This window comes from Podarcis muralis, chromosome 5, assembly GCF_964188315.1.
Source record: "Podarcis muralis chromosome 5, rPodMur119.hap1.1, whole genome shotgun sequence".
Lineage (NCBI taxonomy): Eukaryota > Metazoa > Chordata > Lepidosauria > Squamata > Lacertidae > Podarcis > Podarcis muralis.
Genome location: NC_135659.1, coordinates 91,155,788 through 91,183,430, shown reverse-complemented (window position 1 = coordinate 91,183,430; position 27,643 = coordinate 91,155,788). Strand labels below are relative to the sequence as shown.

General features: G+C 45.1%; 1 protein-coding gene across 5 annotated transcripts; it reads right to left on the bottom strand.

Annotated features, from left to right (window-relative positions):
* Positions 1 to 399: 399 nt before the first annotated feature.
* On the bottom strand, positions 400 to 20,034 carry LSM14B (LSM family member 14B). 5 transcript variants are annotated; one of them, XM_077929350.1, is made up of 10 exons: positions 19,539 to 20,031; positions 9,267 to 9,430; positions 8,232 to 8,367; positions 7,161 to 7,277; positions 4,087 to 4,302; positions 3,917 to 3,994; positions 3,117 to 3,278; positions 2,839 to 2,992; positions 2,120 to 2,300; positions 400 to 1,749 (listed from the first exon to the last, which is right to left on the bottom strand). In XM_077929350.1, the coding sequence occupies exons 1-9, from the start codon at positions 19,657 to 19,659 to the stop codon at positions 2,129 to 2,131; spliced, it is 1,320 nt and encodes a 439-aa protein (XP_077785476.1). In that variant the 5' UTR covers positions 19,660 to 20,031; the 3' UTR covers positions 400 to 1,749; positions 2,120 to 2,128. The 5 variants fall into 5 exon arrangements, with proteins under 5 accessions (XP_077785476.1, XP_028591207.2, XP_077785477.1 ...); XM_028735374.2 differs by having other exon boundaries at positions 4,135 to 4,302; positions 19,539 to 20,027; XM_077929351.1 differs by lacking the exon at positions 7,161 to 7,277 and having other exon boundaries at positions 19,539 to 20,034.
* Between the last annotated feature and the right edge of the window lie 7,609 nt (positions 20,035 to 27,643).

The window sequence follows — 27,643 nt, the reverse complement described above, 5'->3', positions numbered from 1 at the left end:
TCCCAGTGACTGAATCACACTACCAAGATCTCTACTCCCTGAAGAAGAATCATTGGCACAGGAAGATAGTGGGTCATCATCCAAGGAATGGGTCCCTCCTAAGGCATCATTTCCCTCTTTCTCAGGGATATTCTCCTTCCCCCATGTCCCACATTCTCTCACCAGGAGGGGAGCTATCTTCCTAGAAATGGGGCGTGCTGCAACGTCCCCAATGGCCCACTCTACCAACTTCTCTATTCCTCTCAGCTTCTTAAATTCAACAGCCGCTTAAACCTGAACATTACTATGGGTTGGTATGAAGCCAGCTCTCATCCATGGTTAGCAAGCTTTGCTAGTACTGTCAAGACACGCTGATGAAGCAAAAACCTTGCAGAAAACTGTTAGCCAACAAAACGAGGATTAAACATTTACATGTTTATTTGTAATTACAATTTACATGACTCCATAAAGCAGCCCATGATAAAGGCCTACAAAATAAACCCAAGCTTTTATAACAACGTAAGTGAATGCATGACCTAGGGAGGAACTGAAAAAGCTAGCCATGAAACAGGGTGGGAGAGAATAAATGGCACCCAAAAGAGGCCTTTTAACAAAACATTCCTATAGCTAACAAAAAGGGACACATGCCTATTACTACAGGCTTAACCCACTTTCATGCAAGAGTTTATAATCCCTCCTTACCCACCTTTCAACCCCCCAAAAAAATTCTTTTTAAAAACAAAAAAAGACCTGAACTATTTACAGAGTTTGGGAAAGAGGGAATCGGTTGACGGACTTGGAACATGCTGGTTTCCTAAGTTCCATTTAGGTTCCCCTTCCCCATTTTGAGGATTCGAAGTCCTACTCGTGTTCCAAGAATACAAAGCATGTATTGCTCTTTCTCCAAGAAAAGGACTATTAACCAAAAGCTTAAACTTTTTTTTTTTCCTTTAAGTAAGGGCGGGGTAAAATCTCAAATCTCCTTTAAGAGTTGCTGCATGGGTATCCCATAATGTGTAGCCTTCCTCACATGGAGAAAGCTTCACTGCAGCATGGGAGGAGGAGGAGGCTAATATTGGGAGGGGCTGGAGAACGGCACTTGCCATTGGCCAGCTTAGTTGCTTAGCATTCCTACAGGAGGGGTGACCAGCACCTCAAGAAAATTTGTTGTACAGTTCCCCATAGAAACTATACATTTACGTGGTGAACCCAGAATTACAGATACATGATCAGCGACAATTCCCATCACCGCATTACATACAACTTGTTGCACTACAACTCGTTTCTAGACATCAAAATGATTTGTTTCAACCTGGAGGGTGAATGGTGAAAAGATAAAAGAAAGAAATCAGAAACGACAGAAGGAAGGAGACCAGCAGAATCTTTGTTCCACAGATTAAGAGGTTGCTGGTTTCAAACAAGCTTTGGTTCGCTTTTTGAAGAATTTAGAATTGTCTCATCTCCTTCAGGGAACAGATTAGGTGTTCTGTGTGTTCAGCTATAGCAGCCTTTGGAACCTAGAAGCAGCACAAGTTCCTTGTGCTACCTTAAAGAAAAAAAAGAAGAGACTCCTGGTAAAGGTGGTTAGTGAGCACGCATCTTTGTCCAAGTTGCTCCAGTGCGCCAATCCTGCTTTGACACAGAAGCAGCAGTGCCGTCAGGAGTACAAGCTTGTGGACATATCACTCCATTCACCCATGTTTTAAGTGCAGCAGGTCTGCTTGTTACCTCCTTCCTATGTACACATCGTAACAGAACACGCTTGAGAACCTGGACAACAGAAAGAAAAACAGGCATTTTACATTTCCATGAGAACATTTTCCCTATTGCCTCCCAACCTGGTTCTCTAGGAGCAGGTTAGAAACAGACAGCAGACAGCTGCTTCTATGTCACGCTTCCCTTAACGCCAAGAGCTGAGCCAGAACCTGCAATTTTACTATCCTTTCTCCAAAGAAATCACAGGACAAATACAGCTCTACAGAAACAGTTTCCTGAGTTTCACTGCCATGAAGATCCTGAACTGGCTGGTTCCGATGGACAAATTCATTTCACCGGGTAGACAATTTGATTTACTTGATACAGAGAATGCCCCAAAGCACTCCAGACCCAGAACCAAAGATAATTTAATTTTACAGCTTGCCTGCAAGGTTCACACTCTTCCAGTGCCCACTCTGGGAGGAGCCTGAGTTCGCCGCACAGCTCCAGACCCCCTTCCGCCACGAAATCCCCCACGAAAGCTGCGGCCACGGAGAAACCGCCCAGACACACCAAACGTCTCTGTGTTGAGCTTCCGTTCTTCGGCCCACGTTGTACGCCTTGAACTAAGGAACAAAGGACCAGTTTTCCCAATCATAATACAGTGGTACCTCAGGTTACATACACTTCCAGTTACAGACTCCGCTAACCCAGAAATAGTACCTCGGGTTAAGAACTTTGCTTCAGGATGAGAACAGAAATTGTGCTCCGGCGGCGTGGCAGCAGCGGGAGGCCCTATTAGCTAAAGTGGTGCTTCAGGTTAAGAACAGTTTCAGGTTAAGAATGGACCTCCAGAACGAATTAAATACTTAACCCGAGGTACCACTGTACATGTTTTTCCCAAGATGGTGTTGCAAACCGTTCCCTTGAATGATGTGCACAGTTAAGGACAGAGTACCAATTTACTCTTCAATATGATAACAATGATGACTTTGAACATTCAGCCTCAGATCAACTTCACAAGCTTATATAGCACAAGCTCCCTGACCAGGGAGGGTGGGGGAAGGGATGCCCAAATGAACAGAACCGTGGACTTCTGATGACTATGATTAGAAACCCAATGAATCTATAAAGCGGAGGCTCTAAGATCCATGAGTAACTAACCTTTGTTTCAGTTCTGATGAGATGTTGTCAAAGAAAGACTTGGATTTGTCATAGTAGCAGTTGGGCCCTAGGAGTTCTTCATCTGCATTGCCATCGCAATTCTCAGCAGCCACAGCAGGCTCCCCCTTTTCTTCTCCTGCCTCAACTTTCTCATCTGGAAAAACACATTCGTGCGCAATGAACAAGCCATGTTGCCATTTGCCCTCAGCCCTTCACCCATTTCTGGAGGAACTGGCATCCAGATCACAACAAGAACACACATTAGCGAACTTGCAAACCTTTAAAATTGAGCTTCTTCTTGAATTCTTTGTCCAGCTCTTCTCGGTTGAATTGCGCATTTGCAGTTTCAAAGTCAAAGTCGCCCTCAAACTTTATTGTATTCTCTTTCACGGTAGTGGGTCGATTCTGCCCTCGGGAGCGATTCCTGGTTCTCCTGTTTCCTGAAAAGAAGTAGAAGAATACTTCCTAACTTGAGTTTCCCTGGCTCTAGACAGGCCAGGTTCCTTGCATGTGACCATGGAGTGATACTACACCTGTCATTATACTTCTGTTGTGGAGATAATTATAGCAGCCCAGCTGCTCTGGATATTTGCTACTTGAATGCCTATGAGTGTAATACTGGTGTGTAGCACCAGAACACCCAGTATTTGAATTTACCCATTCATGAACTTCTAGGATTCAACAATTCAGGCCCCTTCTCAATTAAAGCTGTAACACAGTGAGACCTTTTGCTACTGAACTGCTATTGTGAAGTTTTCAAGTAACTGGAAGTTAGAGTAGCCATTCAGGCATACTAACTGGCTCATAACTCAAGAAATTTCAACTTGGATTTTGACATTTTCAAATGGACTGACGATGTTAACTAGACAGACCTCAGGGTCTTGTGGGTCAAAGATGTGATTTGCCAGTTATCCACATGCTTTCCTTTCTAGACATGACATTATCAAATGTCATTTTGTTCTAGTCCTCTAGAATCAGTGGTGCATTAATCCATGTTCTTCTGCCCAATCTTACACATACAGAAGTAACACACAGGAAGGCAATTCAGTGTGGAAAAATCTACAGTCAGGTAACATACCTGATCTCCTCCTCTGAGGCCTTCTATTCTCATCATTCACTTGCCCTTGCATTTGAACAGGCGCCGGCTCAACTGTATCTAAGGCAAAATAGGAAAGTCTATTCAACTCAACAATATAAACCAACAAGCTGAACGGTATCAGCAGATGTTAGCTGAAGCAGACTTCAGACCTGGTTTTAACAGTGCTGACATATTTCTGAAAGAAAGCATTTCTGTACCACTTGTCTTGTTACTCTGTGGGATCTGGCGCATGTTCCGCTGGACCGCCGGAATGACTTTGATTGGAGGAGCTTTTTTGGGATTCAAGTTTTCAATGGGGCCCGTCTGAACAGCCTGCTCCACCATGGGACTTTTGCGCACTGAATGAACTGATGGAAAAGCAGCTCCTGTGGGGAAACCAAGGAATTGTCAGGATTCACGGTGGTGGTTCTGAACTGGAACTAGTCTCCCACATCCTGCCAAAAGAGTTTGGAACAGAAAGTTCTGCTGAAAAGGGGCTTCACCTAGAATACATTTCCTGCATTTGAGACTATGTTCAGGAGAGATGGCGGCTTGGTTTTAATCCAGTCCAGGAAATGAGAGTAATAGCATAGAAATAATATACATATAGAATCTAAATTTTCTTTTAACTGATGTTGGGAAGTCAGATTCACCACTGAGAAGCATTCAAACTGACAGCTATCAGGTTGAACAAGATGGCCCCAGACGGAAATCTAGGCAAATGAAGTGAAAAATGTAACTTTTACCTTGTACTGTAAACTAGTTTCTACACAAGCACACCTCTCCATTGAGACAAGCAAGCTACATAAATTATCCGAGTTCAAAGGCCCATTCCAGCCAAGCAAGAACACTCAAGGAGGGTGTGGAACAGGGCCAATGAGGGATAAGGCCTGGGTAAGAGCCCCAAGGACTGGAAGGTAGCGATTGGCCACAGGTCCAAAATGTCCCACCCTCGGTGTCAACCAGGAGTGTTCAACTAGTTTAAATTGCATGCATTATCACAGATGTTAGCCTTCTACATAGTCACATGGTTTACACATGTTCTGATCCTCATGCATAAGCACACATTTCGAAGAGGTACTTAGTAGCCAATAATCCATAGCAAACTAGCACACCTGCATGGTTTCTGCGGCCTATCAGCCCTTCACTTCCCCGTGTGCCTTGGACCTCACATTGCTCTGAAAAAGTACTAACTTAAACAGGCTTTTCCCCTCGCAAAGGCACGCTGCTACCCGGTAGTAGCAAATCCACAAGAACTATTATTTGGTTAAGGTGCAGAATATGGCTGTTCATGGTATAGAAGAGAGACGAACCGTGAGTAGAGGTTTTTTTTTATTTATTTACTTATCTAGCAAAATTTATGTGCCGCTTGATTGTAAGAAAATGTTTAGGCAGTTTGTATATTTCCAATAAAGTATTTGGGTCTCCACTAAATCCCTGTTTCTGAAAATGGCTCCCAATGTCTCACCCATGTTAACATAGCTTGAAACCAAGTTGACAGACACAGTGAAGTCTGGAATCTTTGCAGGGCGGGGGACGGGGAAAGAAATTCAGCAGGAGTTTCGTTAGCTAGCAGACATGTGGCACAACTCTGCCACTCAACAGGTACTAAACTCGTTACTCCATCTCGCCACTTAAACCTCTTATCAGTGAGAAAATCTCGTAAAACGATAGTGGAAACCAAAGTTTGTCTCAAAAATGTGAAAATCTTTTGAAAGCCTTCATTCTTGAACTAAAAAGCACACATAGTATTTTGGGTGCAGAATTTTCTTTTTTTTTTTTTATTGTATAGTCCTGTTGTTCCAACGTACAAAGCTCACCCTCTTGCCTCCCAGAATTGAGATTAAATGTTCCAGCACTGTCCCTTGTGCATATTTAGCTTTGAACTACAATGGCATTTAGGGGCTAGATCATGCTGTAACTAAAAGCAACTACGCAGGGTAAATTGCCACCAAAACGCAACCCAAACACTTCAGTGTAAAGTTTAGTCTCAACGCAGTTTGACCAAATTGTTTTTATTAAGAATGCAGATTTGAACCTCTTGCTAAAGCAGCCAAGGGACAATGCGTACCATTAATTGAAGAGCCCTTAAAAAGCAAACTCGAGCATCACCAGAGGAAAATCTGATGGAGCCAACTACAACTTACCTTCTTCATGTGGAAACACTGCAACAAACCTGTCACAACTCACTATCCCCCTGAATGTATGGTGCACGATATTCAGACGGCTTCTACTGTTAAGTCTCAAGCCCCCTATAATCTTCCCCAGAATCCTTGATTCAGAAAAGCAGTTTTGATTAGATTTGCAGACAAGAGAGACATTTGCAGAGCCTTAGACCTCTGTTCTAAAAAAGCCCAAGTTAATTCATGCCAAGGTAATGCAACCTGCCTAGCGTCAATTATGTTCTCAAGCTGGACAGACAATGCACAGCCACGGACAAGACACATGCAAGAGAACAGCTTAGTAGCCACACCAAGCATAACATGCAAGGCAGCCCTCACAGGCAAATTTTACTGAAGAAATTTTGAGTAAAAATTCCTTCATGCAGTTTTGAACATTGTCAACATGGCCATTCCCAGCAGGCACCCTCTCCCCGCCCCACAAGCAGTTACTTGTCCTCTCCCTCTTGCGAAACCTTGGCATCCGATATTTGTAGCACAATCTCAAACCAGAATCTCTAAACCAACACATTTTAAAAGGCCACAAGAGTAGCCCAAATCTTATCCAAGGCCAGCCAGTCATCCACAGACAAGACATTCCGCTATACAACAGCTTGGTGTCGTGCATGTCCTATAAGCCATCAGTATTCTAGGCTTACAGGTTCAATTCCTTGAACTTCAATTTGCATTGTCGTTTCTGATCATCATAGTTTTGCAGGCACTCTTCCGGAAGCTCCATGATGTAGCCTTCAAGGAAGGGTTTCTGAACTAGTGATCGCTGTCCAGCCTCCTTGCTTCCTGGTCCCCACATTTCACTGGATTTCTCCTATGCCACTAGCTGCCTTCCCTCTAGCTAGTTCTGCCTCAACATTTAAAACACTACCCAGAACTCAAGCTCCTTTTCGTCCACCAATCAAATACCTGGAGCAGAAGCAAATGCACCAAGGTTTTCAGAAAGACTACTGCTGTAATCCTTGCTGAGGTTAACTCTGTTCAGGAGCAAGAAGGGGGGGTTAAAAGACAAAATGGTTTTGAAAACACCATGCAGTTCTTCCAAATACTTGGAATCCTCAAGCTGCTGTTACCCTTAGAAGACAGCAGGTGTGGCTCTGATGACAAGTCAGGCTCTGAAACTGGCTGAGGAGACGAAGAAGTGCTAGGACTGGAAGCAGCTGCTGATGCTGGAGGGCTTACCAGTTTCTCTAAAAGAAAGACAGGAGGGGAAAAGACAAAGCAAAGAGGGATACCAATAAGACACAAGGCACTAGGAGTTATCCAGGTGAGTTGGGAAAGAAAGATGGCTCAAGATCTGTGTGTGTTATTACAGTTTTGAGACTGGGGAGAATTTAACCAGGAACAAAACAGATATTGGTACCAGAAGAACCTTCTGCATCACACAACTTAGGAATCAGCCTATCAATGCCTTTAAATAACCTACATTGCTAATAAGCACCTAAAATGGAAGCAACTGTCCAAACATACTGCCTTGGATTCCTCCTCTCCAATTTTCAGCTGATAAATGGAAAGCAGTTAAGCTGGAAACTTAACTGCTGAAAAAAAAATATATAGTTAAGCGTTCCTAAAACCCGGTACAGTTTCTTCTCACTCGCTGTGATCAGATGACACCCTTACTCTCATTTTACAGCTGAGGAATCACAAGGAGTTTATGAATGAGCTGGGATTAGTCCAAAGGTATCAGCTCTGATCCAAGTTCGGTCTGTTGCACCACAGAATGAGCGGCCTTTCCCAAGGTGGAGGACTCCTACAAGATTCAATTCATAAAGCTAGCTTGTTTCTAGTCAGCAGCTAAAGCAAAGAAATCAAGCTTAATTCCAATAAGACATGGGCTGCTGAAAAGACGTGCTTTTAACAACTGAGGAATACACACAATATACGTCTTCAGTTTAGCCCTCACTGCAGGTGGTAAACAAATGTCTGGGCTGTCCACTTTAGACAGCAGGAGGAGGCTCACGTGATGGAATTCTTCCCAACGGGAAGAAAAACAAAACAAAAACATTCAGAGCCTCTTCTCTCTCCAATCAATACAGAAGTCTCCTCCATGCTGGAAACTGAACAGCATTCCCTGCGAGTCTCCAGCTGCAATCTGGAGTGGTACAGCCCAGGCAGACATATCAGTTTATTGTTACAGTACTCACCTAAACCAAGGGAAGCTGCATACTGCTGGCTAATTAAAGAGCTGGCAGCAAGCTGGCTGTAGGGCGGCATACCTCGGAAGGGACTGTAAGGCACGTGTGGCTGAAAGGAGGGTGCTGAGGCAGAGCTCAGAGAAGACTACAAAATGAGAGAACACCATATTATTTATTAAATTTGTACACCACCCTATACCCACAGGTCACAGGCTGACAGGATAAAAACACAATATGAAAAAACAAAACAAAACACATCAATGCAAACAAAAACAACTCAATAATCCCCCTACCCCACACCCACAAACAAGAAAAATATTAAAAGGGCATTGGGTGTCAATCAACCAAAGGCCTGGTTAAAGAGGAATGTTTTTGCCTGGTGCCTAAAAGTGTATAATGAAGGCATCAGGTGAACCTCCCTGGGGAGTGCATAAAGTTAAAGGCTGCAAAATGAAGATGGACAGGAGGTAGAAAAATATTCAATGCCAGCACAGTTGTTTTTTAACATTCGGAATGTTTAACATCACTACTACAAAATAGCACAGGTCCTTGTAGGTTAACAGCTACAATGCACAGGTTGTCAGCAAACAAAGCCGGACAAGGGTGGGGACGGAACAGAATTGACTGCTACCCTATCATACCTTTTTTTGGGGGGGGGGTGAGAGCTAGCACTCACAAAGGAACGAACACTCTTAATATAGGGGGAACAGCCTAACTGGAATCTAAGAAATGACAAACAGAGGGGCTGTCTTGCTTGTCTGTTGTACCAAACAAACAGAACAATCTTGTGACATCTTAAAGACGAAAAAATACTATGGCATAGTAAGATTTTGTGGATGAGAGCCCCACTTCAAATGCATGAACTGTAATCCTCAGTTATAGATACATACAAAGTGGGGTGAGAGAGGAGGGACAGTGGGCAGCAAGGCCAGAGGGAAATGTGAAAAAACCTCCAATAGTGATAATTAAATTAAGAGACACAAGGGGGGCCAAGCTCAACTGCTGGATGAAGCCACCACTGGCGCTTCAGATGAAATAACTTACCTGGACAATAGCAGGATCCTGGGGGAGATTATGCTGCGCTTTTGGAGGCTCACATACAGTGATATCTTTAATATCACTACCTCGAAAGATGATATATTCATAAACTTCTTCCCTTGGAGGGGCAGGACGGTCTGTGGGACGATCTTCAGTTCCAAAGGAGCGCACTTTGAACATTAAAGGAAAAAGTACTAATGTTAATACTTGGAAGACAACAGGCCATTTTATACTGCCTTTATGAAACGCATTTGACAGCAGGGTCTCCCCTGATCTGCTTGAACTACAATTCTGAGGACTGGAGCTGGGACGTCTGTTCTGACCTTGCCTGCTACATCCTAATTTGTCCAAGGGGCAAGCTCTCTTCCCTTCAACAATTCCAGTGCAAGCAGCTCTTGGTACTTGTGATGATTGATGCTGAAAACCACCTCCTGAATCCCCCTTGTTTGCACTGCATTATAGAGCAGGACTACAAACTGGCTGTTGCAAAACTCTATTACAGAAGAATGGATGGAAGTCCTCTGAATATGCAACTACTATTCCTCCAATACCCACTCTTTATCAGTATCTTTTTCACTCCAGGCAAATACATCCCCCCCCCCCCCGGCCTTTTAATCCTGAAGAGGCATTTTATTACTTTGAATTCTGATCTATTGATTGTTAATTCGTTGTGTATTTGTTAGCTTTCTAAAATATGAATCACTGGAAAGGAGATCAGTCTTTAGTATCAAGGACAACAACATTTGTCAAGGTTCTAGAACAGATGGGGAACCTTCAGATGTTTGCAGGCTCCCAACAGCTCTAAGCAGACTGGTCAATGGCCAGGACAGCAGCCCACAAACTTCTGAGCGTCTCCACCCCCATCGTTCAGCTCCTGAGATCCAGCGCCGAGGGCGTTCTGGTGGTTACCTCATTGCAAGGAGGTTACAGGGAACCAGACAGAGAGCCTTCTCAGTAATGGCACCCACCCTGTGGAACGCCCTCCCATCAGATGTCAAGGAAATAAGCAGCTAGCCTATTTTTAAAAGACACCTGAAGGCAGCCCTGTTTCGGGACGTTTTTAATATTTAATGCTGTATTGTTTTTAACACTCGACTGGGAGCCGCCCAGAGTGGCTGGAAAACTCAAGCAGATGGGCGGGGTATAAATAATAAATTATTATATTATATAACCCCATTGTGTTTGCTTTGTATAAGCAAGTCTGGCTCAGCAATTTAGTTAAATTGAGTCCACATTTCAACGCACAGGATTTGTGTTCCCCAGTAATTTGTAGAGCAGTAATGAGACCATAGCACAGGGTTAAAAGGAAACTCAGTTAAGAGGCAGGAGGGGGGGGGGGACAGAAAGCATTAACAGCGTCGTACAAGACATCTATCACTTCATTCTCTCTTAAATTCAAGCCTCTCCCATCCATCTCAGCAGAAAGGGCACAGGAATATAAAAAGTTGTGTTGGTAAGTCCACCAGGTCACAATGATTTAAAGGAAGCAAAGGGTAATTTTTTAAAGGGAGTCTCTCAAGCAGCCAAGAGAAAGAACAGTTTCTCTAGAACAGTTGTCCTCAAACCAGACCTTCAAAAATGCCAGAGGGTTGTTGCATGAACACATTTGTGAACCCAACCAATAATGTTTTACACATGTTTTAATAGTACCAAGTTTCCCTTTTACAGATCAGTTACATTTATGTTGGAGTGAGCTGAATAAATTCAGCATTTTCCAAGATAGTTGTGTTAAGCTTCCGATGCAGCTATTGGCAGGCTTCCCATTTACATAAATATGATGCTGCGAACAGGATTAAGGCTGTCAGAGCTCTATTTACATGTTCATGATACTCCTCACTATACCATCCAGAACTATGCACAAGTCTTCTAACTAAGCCAATACTAGGCAGTCTTCTTCCCACTTCAACTTACTGAGAAAGAATCCCTTCTTTGGGAGACAGTGAGAACTTGGTTTCTATATCCTTCTATATCCTTCATTCATTCATTCATTCATTCATATATCCTTGGCTGCAGATAGCAGGCAGAGCTGAGAACTGAGACTGGAGCCTCAGAGATAGAAGAGGTGTGTTTTGCTTGGCTACTGGTGATCAGAGAACAAGGCAGCACAGTATCAACTGCAGCAAGGACTAAAATGATTCAATCAGAGAAAACAAGAAAGTAAAGGTAGCTGTGTTGCCAACAATAAAAGCTCCAAACTATTAGGGGAAAACCTTTGTATTTAGCTGGCTGCAGACTCTGGGAGCTCCTGACAAGGACTTGTACACAGGGTCGTTTGTGAGGATGGCCCAGAGTGCAGTATTGCGCTGTCTGTAGGACCAAGAGACATGGACAGTGGAGAAGCTGCTGCAGCGATCTGCCATGTTTGTCTTCCTGCCCGAGAATGTGCAAAATAATTACACCTGCAGCAAGTGCAAGCTTAGAGCAGAGTAGACCGTCATGGAACAGCGACACAGATGGGGTGCCCCCAGAGAGGAGGAAGATTGCCCACTGCTGGAGGCAAACCCCTGGAGGAACATGACACACAGAAGCAGGACTTGTCAGGAGCCATGCTGTGCCACTGGAGCTGTAAAAATTGATTCAATGCCCTCGTCTCGGACACAGATTCTGGGCCAGAGGAGCAAGGATAGCAGTTGCAGAACTCAGAATACACCGAGGTGGCTGTGGAAGTTACAGCATACATAGCAATTCCTGCCACTCCCCAGAGTAGGTAGAGACCTGTGGTGGTAGTAAGTGACTCCATACTGCGGAGGACAGAGGCAGCAGTGTGCGGAGGAAACTGGACGTCACAGGAGGTGTCCTGTCTTCCAGGTGCAAAGGTTCATGTGACCGAAGTTGCCAAGTCTTATAAAGCCCACTGACCATAACCTCTTCCTTCCGATTCTTGTGGATACAAACGATATTGCCGGACACAGCCTTTGACGTAAACCAAGGAACTATGAGACTGAGCAGGAAGCTGAAAAGCCTTAAGAGTACAGTGTGATATGGCAGGGGATCTAATGTTATTCTAGGCAGCTTCAGATCAAGGGAAGTACCAGTACCTATTCCTGCTCTCTTCTTTCTTGGTCGGACCACACTGTGTCCAGTTCTGGGCTCCACAATTTAAGGATACTGACAAGCTAGAACTTGTGCAGAGGAGAGCACTACCAAGATGATGAAGGGTCTTGAAACCAAGCCTTATGAGGAATGGGTATGTTTAGCTTGAGCAGGAGACAGGATATGATAACCATCTTCAAATATCTAAAGGGCTGTCACATGGAGCATGCTTGTTTTCTCCTGTTCCAGAGGGCAGAACCCAAACCAATGTCTTCCAAGATACCAGGAGATTCCAACCAAACATCAGGAAGAACTTTCTGATGGTATGAGATGCTTGACAGTGGAATGGACTCCCTTGGAAGATGGAAGACTTTCCTTCATGGATGCTATAGTTGATATTCCTGCATTGCAGGGGGATGGACTAGACGACACTCATTGTCCCTTCCAAGTTTACGATTTTAGGCTTCTATGACCAGCTAAAACAGCATGAGTTTAATCTTCTCAACCATGAAGTTCACTGGGCGACCTAGGGCTGGTCACACACAGCATAGTGGATGTCACAGGGTGTTTTTTTTAAGATATAAAAGTCAGCACCATTCTGAGCTTCTTGAAGAAACAAGATAAAAATATAACAAAATGTTGGTGCATAATTCTCTGCCAGCTGCCAATGGTATTATTGATATAGGAATTAAAAATATGAGCAGGGACATATGTGGAGTATAAAATTTCTCTACTACCGTAAGCATAGGTCAAGAAATGCTGTATTTGTGTAGGCCCAAAATTAAGTCTAGGATCCATATATTCACACCAACTTATATTGGTAAGTATGTTTTGTTCTGCTAAGTGTTGTGTTTCTCTGTTTCTCAGTGCTAGAAACTCAGATATACAATCTAATCGCCAAATGGCACCTTTAACCTAGGTTACGGCTGCCACAATGGAATGTCAATGCGCCATTTCCCCCTGCCACATGGAATAATAATTATTTGTATTATTTTCATTTCTACACTGCCTTATATTCTGAAGGGGAAAAAATCTCAAAGCTGTTTACAACACATTAAAACATCAAATGTAACAATCCAGAATGAACAAATTCAAGCTTCAAGGAAAATATTTCAGATCCATATCTAAGTGACATTTTGTTTTCCCTGTATTTATTGACCTACTTGATTGATATAGCTGTCCCATAGCAGATATACTCTAGGAAGCTAATGTAGTGTAGTGGTTAGTGTGTCAGAGTAGGACCTGTGAGATCAGAGTTCAAATCTCCACCGTCATGAAGCTCACTGGGTGACCTTGAGCCAGTCACAGCCTCCTAACCTACCTCAGAGGGTCGTTATGGAATTAACTGGGGGGACGGGGGGGGGGACCATGTACTCCTTGGAGAAAAGCCCAGGATTTAACTGCAGTAAATAAGCTCTTCTGCTTACCTGTTTTAGAGAGATGAAGGGGCCAGCCAAATGGAGATGTCAATTGCCAACCTGGTGTACAGAAATCTCCACATGGTCTTAATTTGGACCCACAACAGTCACAAAACATGTCTGGGGGGTTTCTGACACTGCCCCTTCTGTGTGTGAAGCAGCATGTGGACACCCTCTTCCAGGTTTTCTTCAAAAGCACAGGGAAATGAAATGTGCTCTTACTGATGCTACACTGATTCTCAAAAGATACTTGCAACACTTCTTGCTGTATGAGTCTTAGCGCAATAGGGATATAAGCTCCCATCTCTCTTCTAAGCTGTGGAGAAAGGCACAGGCTCACCTGTTGCATTTTAGCTCAGCATTTATGCCGGAAGACACAGTTCTCTCCCTCTTGGGCAGTGGGCAGTCATTCAAATTAACATTTTAGTAGACTAACAAAGCCAGCCAAGATATCTTGACCATAGGTAGGCAATATTGAGGGCTTTTTGAAGCAGGAGGTGGTGGCCAGCAACACTGCTGTGGATTATCTGTAGACACTTCTTGGTGCTGCAGAAGTGGTGCATTTTCGCAATGGAAAGTTGTGAGCGTGGTATGTCCAAAATACAATGCAAAGGTTGCCCAGGATAAGCCTCCCTAGGGACACAGGAAGCTGCCTTATGCCAGATCAGACTATTTGTCCATCTAGCTCAGTGTTGTCTACTCTGCCAGATCTTCAGAGCCTCAGACAGATTTTCCCTATCATCCGTTGCCTGATCCTTTTAACTGGAGATACTAAGGATTGAACGGGGCGTCCTACGCATAAAAAAAGTGAGTGCTCTACTATTACTACTAAGCTGTGGTCCTGCTATGTAAAGATTAAGAACAGACAATTGATGGCGCAGGAAGTGGGGAGCTAAATCCAGCCTGCCCCTCCTCTTAAGCACATGAGCTTCTTTTTCCAGACTAGCAAGCAGAGAAAGGAGTATTATAGATTTTCTTTTAACGTAGTCCAGTGTTAACTGCAAGACACTTTTGACACAAGTTCTCTCCTTAAGCACCTTACTTGTTAGTTTCCATTTGCCTAGATTTGTGGTGCTGTGTGGAAATCCACTGCCTCAAGTCAAAGAATCTGTTGCTGGTCAAACAGCAGAGGAAAATATTAAAGAGCCCTTTGCCTGTCTCTGCAGAAGAATATTCAGGAGAATCCAAATTGCTTGCCCTTCATTCCATGCAATATTCAAAATATGTTCTTGCAAAAAAATGAGTTGCTGACCTAAACTAGACACTACCTAGGATTAATGGTTTCTTTATCACCATGAGGACTAGTAACTGGCTTAAATTAAAACCAAGAAGGAATTCAGAAAATCTAGCCTAAGTTCAGGTTCAAAACACAACTGCTTGTTCTTGTGTGTCATCTACAAAGACAAGCATGCTGTCAATCAGTGTTATTAATTCAGAAACACATTGCTTTTGATAAACAGATCTGAGGGACTAGGACTCTACTTCAGCCAGCTACTGTTTCAACAAGATGCACATAAGAGTATAAATCCTATACTAGGGAATTGGAGAGGAGACAGAGCCTGATATTTAGCTAAACGCAGAAGAAAGCAGTTCACAATTGAGTGCATATCAAATCTATAAAGAACGCAGAATCAGTCCTCAATCACACTTTATGTGGGCTGATGCAAGAGGCAGGAGCAGTGCAAGACAGTAGGATGGAGGACCTTTAAAGGAGACAGACATACAAGCTGAAGGAGGTGGGGCTACATTCCTACTGCCTGCAAGGTAAGGGAAGCCAGACAGCATACAAAGCTATACGAGAGAACAATGGCTGGCTGCTGCAGACAGCCATCTCCCTCCTGAATCAAGCATAGCAAGATCAGGTATCAGATAAGCTATACTAAAAAAGTTTATTTTCCCTTCCCCCAAATACTCCTGTTGCTTGGCTGCTGGGCTTTAGTATTAAGACACACAAGGGATTTCTTAGCCTTGGACAAGAAAACATAAGGCTAACATCTGGTCTACCATATTTCTTTAATTAAGAGAATACATTGCTCCAAGAAGCTGGTGGGGAATTGAAGTAGAATGGAGTATACATGCAGCTCACTGTCCCGTCCCATCCCCCCCCAGTGCAGCCAGGTACCCAGCTATTAAACCCTGCACATCCCAGCCAGGTTTGTCAAGCTCTCTTCTTCGGCTCTAGCAGCAGAGAAACATACACCAGGAGCTGACTATGAAGGGGCAAGGCCATAACAGAACACATGCAATTCTACCCATCTACAAGGCCTGCCTTCTTGTTTCCTCAACCTAGAGACTTGGGCAGTTTGTAGTCAGGTCACTAACCATCTCAGCAGAATCAGGGTAGAATCAGCCCCCCCTCCAAACACTTGTCAGTTGCACACCATCTTAGCGCTAACTTCTACACCATGTTCCAGAGAATACCATGCGTTATGAAAGATGTGGACAGCCCAGCACTGGCCTCCAAGATGTTCTAAGCCCAAACAAATGCAAGGAACGAACAAACCCGTTTTCTTTACAGGTGTTGGGAAAAGAAAAGAAAAAAATTAAGGGGTGAAGCCTCCAAACAAAATGGAATAAGCAGGGAGGAAGGGAATTCCCTTTGTGAGAAGAAAGGCTTTCAGAGACCTTGCTAAGAGAAAAGCTGCCTTCAACGTGGTATAACTGTCTCTTACCAAGAAAGAAAAGGGATGAAGCTGGGGCCACCCCAAGGCATGACCCACAAGCTAAATGCCCGTGCCACCCAGTGTGCCAATCACCTGCAACAACCTACAATCCCCTTTTCCATTTACAGATTCCAAAAGCTGGAGAAATTGAAAATAACACAACAAAATGATTCAGGGGATAGGAGGAGGCAAAGCAGCCCCTCAGACATCAGCTGCAGGAACCTAGGTCACTTTCATCATTATCAAGGCGAAGGCCCCAGAGAAGCTTTCCAGGCCCATGCTATTAAAGCTCAAAAGGAATACAGGGGCACCCCAACCCATTAAGTGAAGGGGAAACATGGAGACATTTCCCTGGCTCTCAAAAGTAGTGAGGTGAGAAAGAAAATATGACCCACGTATCTTCCCCAAGTCAAAGACATGAGGGCCTCCAGGTGAATAGAGTAGTGCCCTTACATCCTTGGCATTTGACAGGAGACTAGACATTCTCATTTCTACTCTCAGCTATTCATGCAAAGTCTTGAAAAATGACAAGATAGAACGGGAAGAGAAAGTGGCGATCCAGAGACCAAAGTGGATGAAATGAAGCTGCAAAGACCATCTTTTCCCAAGCATACCCTCAGAGACCTGGATTTTGAGGCACACTTTTCCAGAGTAAGTCCACTTTGACCAAACTGCAGGAGGCAGTGGAAGACAGGAGTGCCTGGCGTGCTCTGGTCCATGGGGTCACGGACATGACTAAACAATAACAAAACCTACATATAGAAGCTACAAAGGCTGCAGAACACATTCTCCTCCTGGTAATGTGGGTTTTCCATAAATAATAATAATAAATTTTTATTTATATCCCGCCCTCCCCAGCTGAAGCTGGGCTCAGGGCGGCTAACATCAAAATAGTCCGACATTCTAAAAACATTCATTATAAAATTAATTAAATCAAATTAAAATCAAATTAATGGCAACCATCAAGCAAAATTCTGTGCAGATTGCCGATTGCCAGAGGAGGGGGGTCAGGCTGCGCCCTGACCAAAGGCCTGGTGGAACAGCTCTGTCTTGCAGGCCCTGCAGAAGGATGTCAGGTCCTGCAGGGCCCTAGTCTCTTGTGACAGAGGGTAAAATGTTCACTCCTGATTTACCTATGCCCTAAACCAATCTGAATCAGATTAAACATGTTTAGATGATGTGTACTCTCCTCCCAGGGACGCGGGTGGCGCTGTGGGTAAAAGCCTCAGTGCCTAGGGCTTGCCGATCGAAAGGTCGGCGGTTCGAATCCCCGCGGCGGGGTGCGCTCCCGTTGCTCGGTCCCAGCGCCTGCCAACCTAGCAGTTCGAAAGCACTCCCGGGTGCAAGTAGCTAAATAGGGACCGCTTACCAGCGGGAAGGTAAACGGCGTTTCCGTGTGCGGCTCTGGCTCGCCAGAGCAGCGATGTCACGCTGGCCACGTGACCCGGAAGTGTCTCCGGACAGCGCTGGCCCCCGGCCTCTTGAGTGAGATGGGCGCACAACCCTAGAGTCTGTCAAGACTGGCCCGTACGGGCAGGGGTACCTTTACCTTACTCTCCTTCCAGCAATTTACAGATAACCAGAACATGAGAATGGGTATTGCACATGGATTTTTTCCCCAAACCGGCCCTGCTTCCTGATGAAGTTTCACAACACTGAAACTGTGCAATGTAGCTGGCATCAAATTTCTCCTATCTATTCTCACAAAGCACCACATTTTTAAATATGGGAAAATTTTCCACAGAAAAATATAGGAACAGAAAATTTTCCCATAAAGTGAGCTTTGAAGACTAGAAAAAGGCAGCTGCCAAAGTTACTCAGAGAGTATGCAACTTAAGGCCTCCAGTTTGTTCATCTTTCTCTTCAAAGTCAGCAGGACGCCTATGCAAGTAGAATTAAGAAGCTCGCCTACTCTTCTGTGAGAAACAGCAAGAGGTAGGAAGTGTGTCATAAGGAGTTGCAGCATCTACAAAGGCTGTTTTTATAGAACAGACTTTCTCAACCTTCGGTCTCCAGATATTGTTGGACTACAAACCCCATCATCCCTGACCACTGGTTCCTTCTAGCTGGGGATGATGGGAGATGTATTCCCAATGTTGAGAAAGGCTGTCCTATAGGGGTAGAAGATGCAGGTAGCCCAAGATTATATTCCTTACTTGTATTAAAGAACAAAGCATGCAGCATGCAAGGGGACCCTTTTGCTACCTAGGCACAAGTCTAGCTAAGAGCCTGGGAAACATGCGCGCGCACACACACACACACACACTGTTTAAAAAGAAACGAAAAACACCCAAGGCCCTCATGATTAAGGCACCCTCTTCCCTTGTCCAGACATCCACCCCCCTGCGCTGTCTGGCTTGCAATTTGCAATCTTCCCCACTAATGGCAAAGTATATAAATATCAGCTCTGCATGCTTTTCTCTTTTAGCACCACGGGGTTTGCACGAAAAGAAAAGACAGTACTGCAAGCAAGCCATTTACAGCCTCTCCGTGGGGAGACGGCGGGGGGGGGGGGGGCGAATGGGGAGGGAAAGAAGCAAAGACTGTTTGCAAAGGAGGCTGAAGCGTTGCTCTCCACCCCAATGCCTACCTCTCCTTCCAGCTTCCCACCAGGCCCTTCAACCTCAATTTCAAGTGCAGCAGCAACAGCAGCAGCAGCAGCAGCTCCTCCATCTATGAGTAGCCATGTTTTTCAGGGTTGCTCTTTTTCTTTCCCCTCTCCCATTTTTTTTTAAAAAAAACCCCACCGCCTAGCAAATAAACAAATTAGGACTATTTGGGAGGCACACGCCCCCTTTAAAGCTCAGCTGCCTCCCTCCTTCCCCCCGCCGAAGGCAGACATCAAACCGCACCCCCTGCAAATGAAAGAAAGGAAAACGCTGGAGGAGGGAGGAGGAAGGGGGGGAAGGGAAAAAGAAAGGAATTCGAGGTAACGCGACTTTTCCGACGTCGGGCCCGCTTCTCTCCTTGGGGGGGGGGGGGAGAAGAGCAAGAGGACCCACCGCCTCTCCTGGCGCCCCCAACCCAACCCAACCCACCCCCACCCCAAACCCCCTTTTATTCCTTCTCTCCCTCACGCCCACCCGCGCACACGGGCACGCGCGCTCGCACGCGCCCCCCCCCCCCCGCTTATGAGGTGGGGTCTTCGTCGGCCCCCTACCCACCCTTGGCCAAGGCGACGGTGGAGTTGTCGGTGTCGATGGTGTAGAGGATGCCCTCGTAGCGGATCTGCGCCTTGGAGATGAGGCTGATTTTGCTCCCGATGTACGGCGTCCCCGAGCTCATGGCGTCGCCGGGCTGGGCGGCCGCGGGCCTCGGTGGGGGGGGGGAGCGCCGCAGGGCAGGCGCGGGAGAAGTCTGGGCTTGAGGGCGGCCGGGCCGACACCCCGCCAGGGACCAGCACTCTCGGCTCGCAAGACCGGCTGGCTTAGCCAAGGCCCAGCAGCCAGGCTCGAGTTAGCACGGCGTCGTCGTCGTCGTTATTGTTTACCGCAGCTCGACCTCTTTTTTTTTTCTCAATTCCTCTCCTCAGCTACGCCCGAGCCACTCGCCGCTGCGGCGGACTGAGGAGGGAAACCCCGGCCGGCCGCTCCTTTTATAGCCCCGGAGGCAAGGCGGCGATTGGGGGAGAGGGGCGCGCGCGCGAGGCAGGCGGGCGGGCAGCGTGAGGGGAGGGGTGAGAGAGAGGAAAAAAGAGAGAGTGCGGAGGAGGTGGGGAGGGGGGGGTGAGTGAAGGGCGGAGCCGCGCAAGCGCACTTGGCAATGCGCGCGCGCGCGCCGGACGGCTCGAGAGGGAAACGGGTGTGGGGGGGAGGAGGAGGAGGCGGTGAGGGCGGAGAAGGTCAGAGGGAGGGAAATGGGAGGGGAACGCGCAGGGTGGGTGGGGCGCGCGGCTCGGGCGTCACGTGACGGGCGGCCTGTTCCTCCCTCACGCGCACGTTATAAAAGAGCGCCCGCCAGTTATCAGATAGAGGAGTAAAACTTCGACGCTGTGGTCGTTCCTCCTTTTGTTTTTGAATAAAGGGCTTTACAGTATGGCCCACCCAAAAATATGTGTGCTGTCTTGGCTAAAGAGCAGCAGTATTTGCAAATGGTGCCCTCAGTGACCGAGGCCAAAAAAGCTCCAGGAGCACTTGGTTAGCCCGCCCCCCACGTCCCTGACAGTAAAAATATATAATAATAAGTAAACAATGCAATGTTTTGCCTTTCTCAGGAATGTTAAGAGCTCTGCAGGATGAGGCCAGCATCCGCAGGCTGTTTGGTCATGTGATGGTTTGTTTACATAACCCGTTTTGATCCAAAGGCTCTCAAAGTGGTGAATGGCACAGTAATACAAAACTATATATATATATATATATATATATATATGCAATCAATCAACATGAAATAGCAAAATGACAATATGTCCAGCAGTCAAACAGGACATGTGTTCTCAAGGTGCATTTGTGCTCTTGCTCGAAAGCCAGATTCCTCCCAGCTGCAAGCGCATCTGGAACCGATTTGCCCATATTCTCGCAGTGGGCAGCCAGATGCCAATGCAAGGCCTGCAAGCACGAGGGCACTCTCCACACCTGCAATTCCCACAAACTGGCGTTCAGAGAGGCGTGCAGTTTGCAGTGTAAAAGTCATCATGGCTGGTAGCCATCGATGGTCTCACTCTCACCCACGACAGATATGTGTAATCCATCCCGATTGTGGCAATTACTACATTATGTGCTAGCGAGTTCCATAGCTTGAACCATGAGCTCTGTGAAGACGTTTAATGACACCCCCAAATGGCTGCCTCACTCTGCCAAGTGGTAGGGCCAACCCTGAAAGGCTTGTAGAGGCATAGTCAACGTCCGTTTCTGTGGCTGGTCAGATGGTTATGCACTGCTTAAGAATTATCCACAGGTTCTCTCCCTCTGCGATTGCTCTTTCTTGAATTGTTATCGAAACATGAGCATTCTGCTCGCTGACATTTTTCCTTCCCCCTGCAAGATATTTTGGTTTATGCTAAGAGATAGAAGTCACATCCAGATTGTACATTTAAAGCATTCAAAAGATGCTGGGAATTGTAGTTCTGTGAGGGGACCTACCAAACAACTCTCAACACCCTTGCAAATTATTTGCACCAAAGATAGCATACTGTGGCATAGCCCACTTTAAAATTAATATTTAAAGGAGGGATGGGGAACTTGTGGCTCTGCAGATGTTGCTAGATGGCAACTCAAAACATCCTCAAACAATTGGCCGTGCTGACTGACGTTGATCAGAGTTCGAATCTTAACATGGGCTGGAGGGCCACAGGTTCCTAACCCCTGATTTACTGCTAGCAATGGCAGCACATAAAGCTTTCTCTTCCATCACCCTAGATGTTAAGTGACAGAAGGCAAAAGGTCTTGTTCAGAGTATTGTCTCTCCCTGATAAGTTCCGTAGACCGTGCTGCAGGCAACTAACATCTCATGTTAAGCATGACTTGCAGGTCTTCTTTTGGCTAAAGAACCCAGGGTAAGGAAAGCTCTCTCGTGTCCAGTTTATATCAATAGCTGCCTACTGATCCATATATTTACTGATTTGGAAAAACTGGGGCAGCTTAGAGTTGGATCGGTACTTAAAATAACTGGTAAAAACCAGTAAGGTTAATATAGGACTACTTGTGGATCCTGAGGATCTTGATATGTATTGTCTGGTCCTGGGTCCTGTTGACGCTAGCAACTACATAAGAAGATTCTGCAGGATCAGGCCAAAGATCAGTGAAGTCTAGCACTCTGTTCTCAGAGTGGCTGACCAAATTTCATGCAGTACTTGAGCATCACAGCACTCTTCCCACCTGCCATTCTCAGCAAGACCGCCTCTGACCGTGGAGAAGGATTCGAGCATAGTCATTGTCATATGAGCAAGCAATTGATAACCTTATCCTCCGTTAATGGGTCTGATGGACTTTTAAAGTTGGAGGCCCTCACTCCCGTTTGTGGGAGAGAATTCCATAGTTTAACTAAGTGTGTGTGTGGAAAAGGTATTTTCTTTGGCTGCCCTGAATCTTAACTACCAATCATCCATTTGGGGAGAGGGGTAGTAGAATATGTTGGTCATTTCACAGCTCTCTTAGAACACATCAGTTTCCCTGCTGAAAGAGATGATCTGGTATACTTTGGTACATGAGAACATCCCAGTGGCATCACTGTGGTTCAAAAATAATATGGTAAGTGAAACAAATGATTTAATTTTTTTGGTCCTTTAAGGATGCCTCAAATATGCTACCTGAAGCGGGCTACCTCTCTCAACCTAATGGTAGGGGTAGGCTAGCCCAGTTTCCCAGAATTGCATTAGCTCTGGCATGGTGCAGATACTGCCTGTGACTGTGTTGATTAACTACATCTGGAAACGAATGATGGAATTCTACAATCATGCGAGGCAGGGATCTTTGATACCAATGATCAAGAGGTGTTAGTGATGCACCAGGAAAGCATAATCAGAAACTACCAGGGTATCTAGACGAGGTTCCTGCCCTCCTGCCCGCAATTGCCATAATAATTGAGAATATGCATGTGTGCTTGTATATGCCCCCATTTTCTTTTGTGTGGCGTCTTCTGCGTAAAGTATGCATGCAATTTTTCTTCATGCGGCATCCTGGGTTGCCCCAGGTGATGGAGATGGTGTATGCGTTGCCATGGGGACCAAAGCCTGTATCACTAGGTGTCATCATCGTTGTGGGTATTTTCCATCCACGTCCCAGTGGATGCTCTTGTGTATGTGCTGTATTCGCATGGCTTTGTTGTGGGTGCTTTTAGTGGTATCGCTGGTGAGGCCTAATTTAATTCAATCTGGGGATTTTGCAACTCCCCTGCAAATTATGTAAAACAGAAAATGAAGGGGAAATATTGCTCTAGTGGCCTCTGATATACAGGGTATTTCTCTTCTCTATCACACATTTAAGTTGCATGTCAGTGGTTTGAATTTCACTACAAGTAAGATAGTTATTAATTATGCCCCCCATAATAAGATTTTAAAAACTAGATTTGGCTTGATATTGTTAAAAATAATAATCTGTATTGTGTTTTTTAAAAGCATTCTTAATTATATTTCCAATCTTACTACTTTCATAAGCATTATTTCCTGTATTAAGTGACAGCTGAAATTCCTACAGATTTAACTTCTAAGCTAAGTTATTTTTATTATAAAAACTATTCATAATATTTATTGCAGTAAACCCCAAGAAATCAGAAGAACAGACCAAGGTTTATCATGCTAGATATTGTACACAGCAAAGCACACCAACAGGGAACAGTGGTTCACTCTTTTATTCTTAAAAAAAAAGAAAGAACAAAAAACAATGCATTTTTTAACATATCAACCAGCCATGTAATGCTCGGCAGCTGGAAGTAGTTATGGCAAATCAGAGACCTGTATCCAAAAAATAAATAAGGAGGTTCTGCATAACGATGCATAAGTGGTTTGTTGGGAGACCAGGAATGGAGGTAAGTTCTAACTGTTCAAGCAAGTGCAGTAAATATTATATAAAATTATACTTCGGCAGCAATTTAATTTTGTAAGTTTAATTATATAATTTTGTCAGATTACTATGTCTAATACTTCAGCCTTGATTAATGAAGACAATAGGAAAATATCATTTTGATTGTTCTTAGACTCAGCTTTCTGAGTGAAAGGCTTTAGATCAGGGTGATATTTTTAAGGATCCTCAGATCACCTTTGTTTTCTTACTGCAACCTCAAGATCTAGCAACCAGAGCCAGGTGTAAAAAGCTACATAATTAGAATTAAAGGGCAATGCTCCACTGAGGACATTCTGAGTCTGTGTGCACACTTACCCATTTGTAGTGCAAAGAATAGCTTTCCTCAAAACGGAATAATATTTGTTTGTCCTCAGTACTCCACTTTCGGTCCAGATTGATTCTGGATCCTTTTATTTGGTTAATTGATACGCATTTTAAACCTCTCCACTTAATTAGGTTATCTATGCCTCCTTCCACACTCCACATGCCCACAGCTAATTAAGAAGGAGGTGGTGATTGTGATCCTGGGAGCAGCCCCTGAGACCACATAACACCAGTCTTGAAAGACCTACACTGGCTCCCAGTACGTTTCCGAGCACAATTCAAAGTGTTGGTGTTGATCTTTAAAGCCCTAAACAGCCTCGGCCCGGTATACCTGAAGGAGTGTCTCCACCCCCATCGTTCTGCCCGGACACTGAGGTCCTTCTGGTGGTTCCCTCGGTGCGAGAAGCCAAGTTACAGGGAACCAGGCAGAGGGCCTTCTTGGTAGTGGCACCCGCCCTGTGGAACGCCCTCCCACCCGATGTCAAAGAGAAAAAACAACTACCAGACTTTTAGAAGACATCTGAAGGCAGCCCTGTTTAGGGAAGCTTTGAATGTTTAATAGACTATTGTATTTTAATATTCTGTTGGAAGCCACCCAGAGTGGCTGGGGAAACCCAGCCAGATGGGCGGGGTATAAATAATAAATTATTATTATTATTTCTAGACTTCCCATAGGCATCTGGTTGGCCAGTATGAGAACAAGGTTGGCCAGTTAGACAAGATGTGCCATTGGCCTGATCTAGCAGACTTTTTTATGTTCCAGGTACAATGGATAATGGGACGTGGGTGGCGCTGTGGGTTAAACCACAGAGCCTAGGACTTGCCAATCAGAAGGTCGGCGGTTCGAATCCCCACGATGGGGTGAGCTCCCGTTGCTCTGTCCCAGCTCCTGCCAACCTAGCAGTTTGAAAGCACGTCAAAGTGCAAGTAGATAAATAGGTACCGCTCTGGCGGGAAGGTAAACGGTGTTTCCGTGCGCTGCTCTGCTTCGCCAGAAGCAGCTTAGTCATGCTGGCCACATGACCCGGAAGCTGTACGCTGGCTCCCTTGGCCAATAAAGTGAGATGAGCACCGCAACCCCAGAGTCGGCCACCACTGGACCTAATGGTCAGGGGTCCCTTTACCTTTACTTTACAATGGATAATAAAACAAATGATACTATTCTGATCACTTGGTTGATGGATGGAGGCCAACTATCATGTCCTAGCTGCACTTGTAGCATCTGCTTGATGCTCACATCTTGATTGCGGAGATTGGTCCATGAGGGTGAACTGCCCCGCAGCCAGCCTTCCTACTTGCAACCAGTCCAGTAAATGGAACCTTCCTCCTCTGTAATGGTTGCCCATGCAGAACTCAGCAGGGAGGAGGATGGAGATGATACACACCCAAAAGTCTCCATGGCATATAGTCTAAAATACGCTACTCACAAAGTCTGAAATACTGGACATTTTTAGGTCTAATAGTTGAAGTACACACCTCATAATAGGAAGCCAGTATTCTGGCACACAGCCAATCAAAACACACCTACTTATGAACAATAGTTTACAGTGCTGTATTAGGATAGTGCGTTAAGATTGTGGGTTGGACCCCCGGCTGGGGGAGATGTAAGCGAGGAGTCTTTGCATGAAAGGTCAGCTGGAAAGGACGGCTACTAAGAGTCAGAGGACTGAGTTTTAGAACTCGGGAAAAGACTAACAACATCTTGAGATGTAGGCTGTAACCCTGAAGATATGATGGAGGCACAGCAGATTGTTGGGTGCTTGTTCGACTGCTAAACTGTGAATTTCCACCAGTGCTTAATCTCTATATGTTGTGTAAAAACACTATCCTCACTTGTGATTCCAGCAACAAATAATCAGAAGTATACTGTCTTTGAAAGCAGAGGTGGAATATAGCCTTATCCCCCATTAATTTGTCTAATTAATTGGAAAGCCATCTAAGTTAGCAGCAACCACTATGTCTTGTGCAACTGAATTCCATAGTTTAATTATGCACTGTTCAAATCACTGCTTTTACCCTGCAGATTTGTCTGTTGTTTTATGTTGGGTTTCTTCCTTGCACTTTTAGTACTTTATTTTTTTACTGTAAACTATCCTGGGTAATCTTTGTTTGAAGGGGCTCTGCGGAAATCAATGAAGCAAACATACAAACAAAATGAAAGGTTCCTAAAAGGTCCCTGAAACAATTGAATTCTAAGGACAAAACTAGATATTACATCTTTGTAAGTTAAGTGTCCCAGCATAGCAGTTGTGGAGGGGGAATTAACCCTTTCCTTCCACACTGGGGTCCTGAGAAAAATCCCTCTTCCAAAGCTTGCATTTGCCTGTGGAGTGGGGAATCCCCAATTTGGTGCCAATGGGGGATTTCCTCCCCTTGTAAATTGCAACCATCATTAGATTTCCCACTTTGCTGCAGTCCTGAGGAAAAAGAATGAAATTGCTCTTCTACGCCTGCTGTGAATCTGATAATTACCACCCACTCCCCAGCTGATGCTATTTGCTTGTTAAAAATGCTGCATGTTAAATGCAAAGAGACATTAATGTCAAGTAGAGACTCAATCGCACCTCATCAGAGCTGGGCTCAGGCAGTCCTACTGAGGTGAAGTATTGCTGTGAGTTTGGGCAGTGGGGAGGACATAGGTTGTACGTGAGATCCTTCTAACCTCTGGATCCAGCAAGCCTTAAAATATAAGCCAGGTTAGCTTCCTGTGTCGAGGTGATAGCTTGGGCGATGGGCCTTTAAGGGACACAAAGAAAAGGATCTTTGTGGGAAATAGCAAATGGGTGCCATAAGTTCATAAGCCAAAGTCTGGAGTTGAAAATGCAGTGATGTGACCTGGAAGTAAAACAGCAAACTGGAGTGAGTGCCAGAGAAATGTTTGATCTGTGGTTATGGGAGAAACAAGATCAAGCCAGGATAAGTGCTTGGAGCCCGTGGAATCTCTAACCGCTCAGAGACTGGGGTGGCAGGTAACATTATTCAAAAAAAAAAAAAAATGGCTCTGTGATTGAACTGGACAGAAGTGAGAGGCTGTTTCTTTTGTTGGCTATAGCTTGTGCTCCTCCTTGTGATCTCCTCCTTCCATGAAGCTTTTAATATGCATGTTTTCGTTTTTAAGGGGAACTTTCACAGCCAGTCTCTTTGGATGCTTACTGATGGGTGGCTTCTGGCAAAACCCATTTATTGTTTTCCCATTCTAACCTACAATCAGAATTACAGCTGAAACTCTGTAGCCCTTCAGGTGTTGCTGAACTGCCATTCCCATCATCCCTGGCCATTGGCCATTCTTCCTAGGACCAATGGGGTTGAAGTTGAGCAACTACAACTGGAGGGCCAAAGGTTCCCTGCTCCTCCTCCTCCACTAGCTTGAGTAGTACTGTACTTCTTCTCTGTGTACATTCAGCTAAGTTCCTTCCAGGTACAAGCTGTGCAAATTCAACAGTATGGGC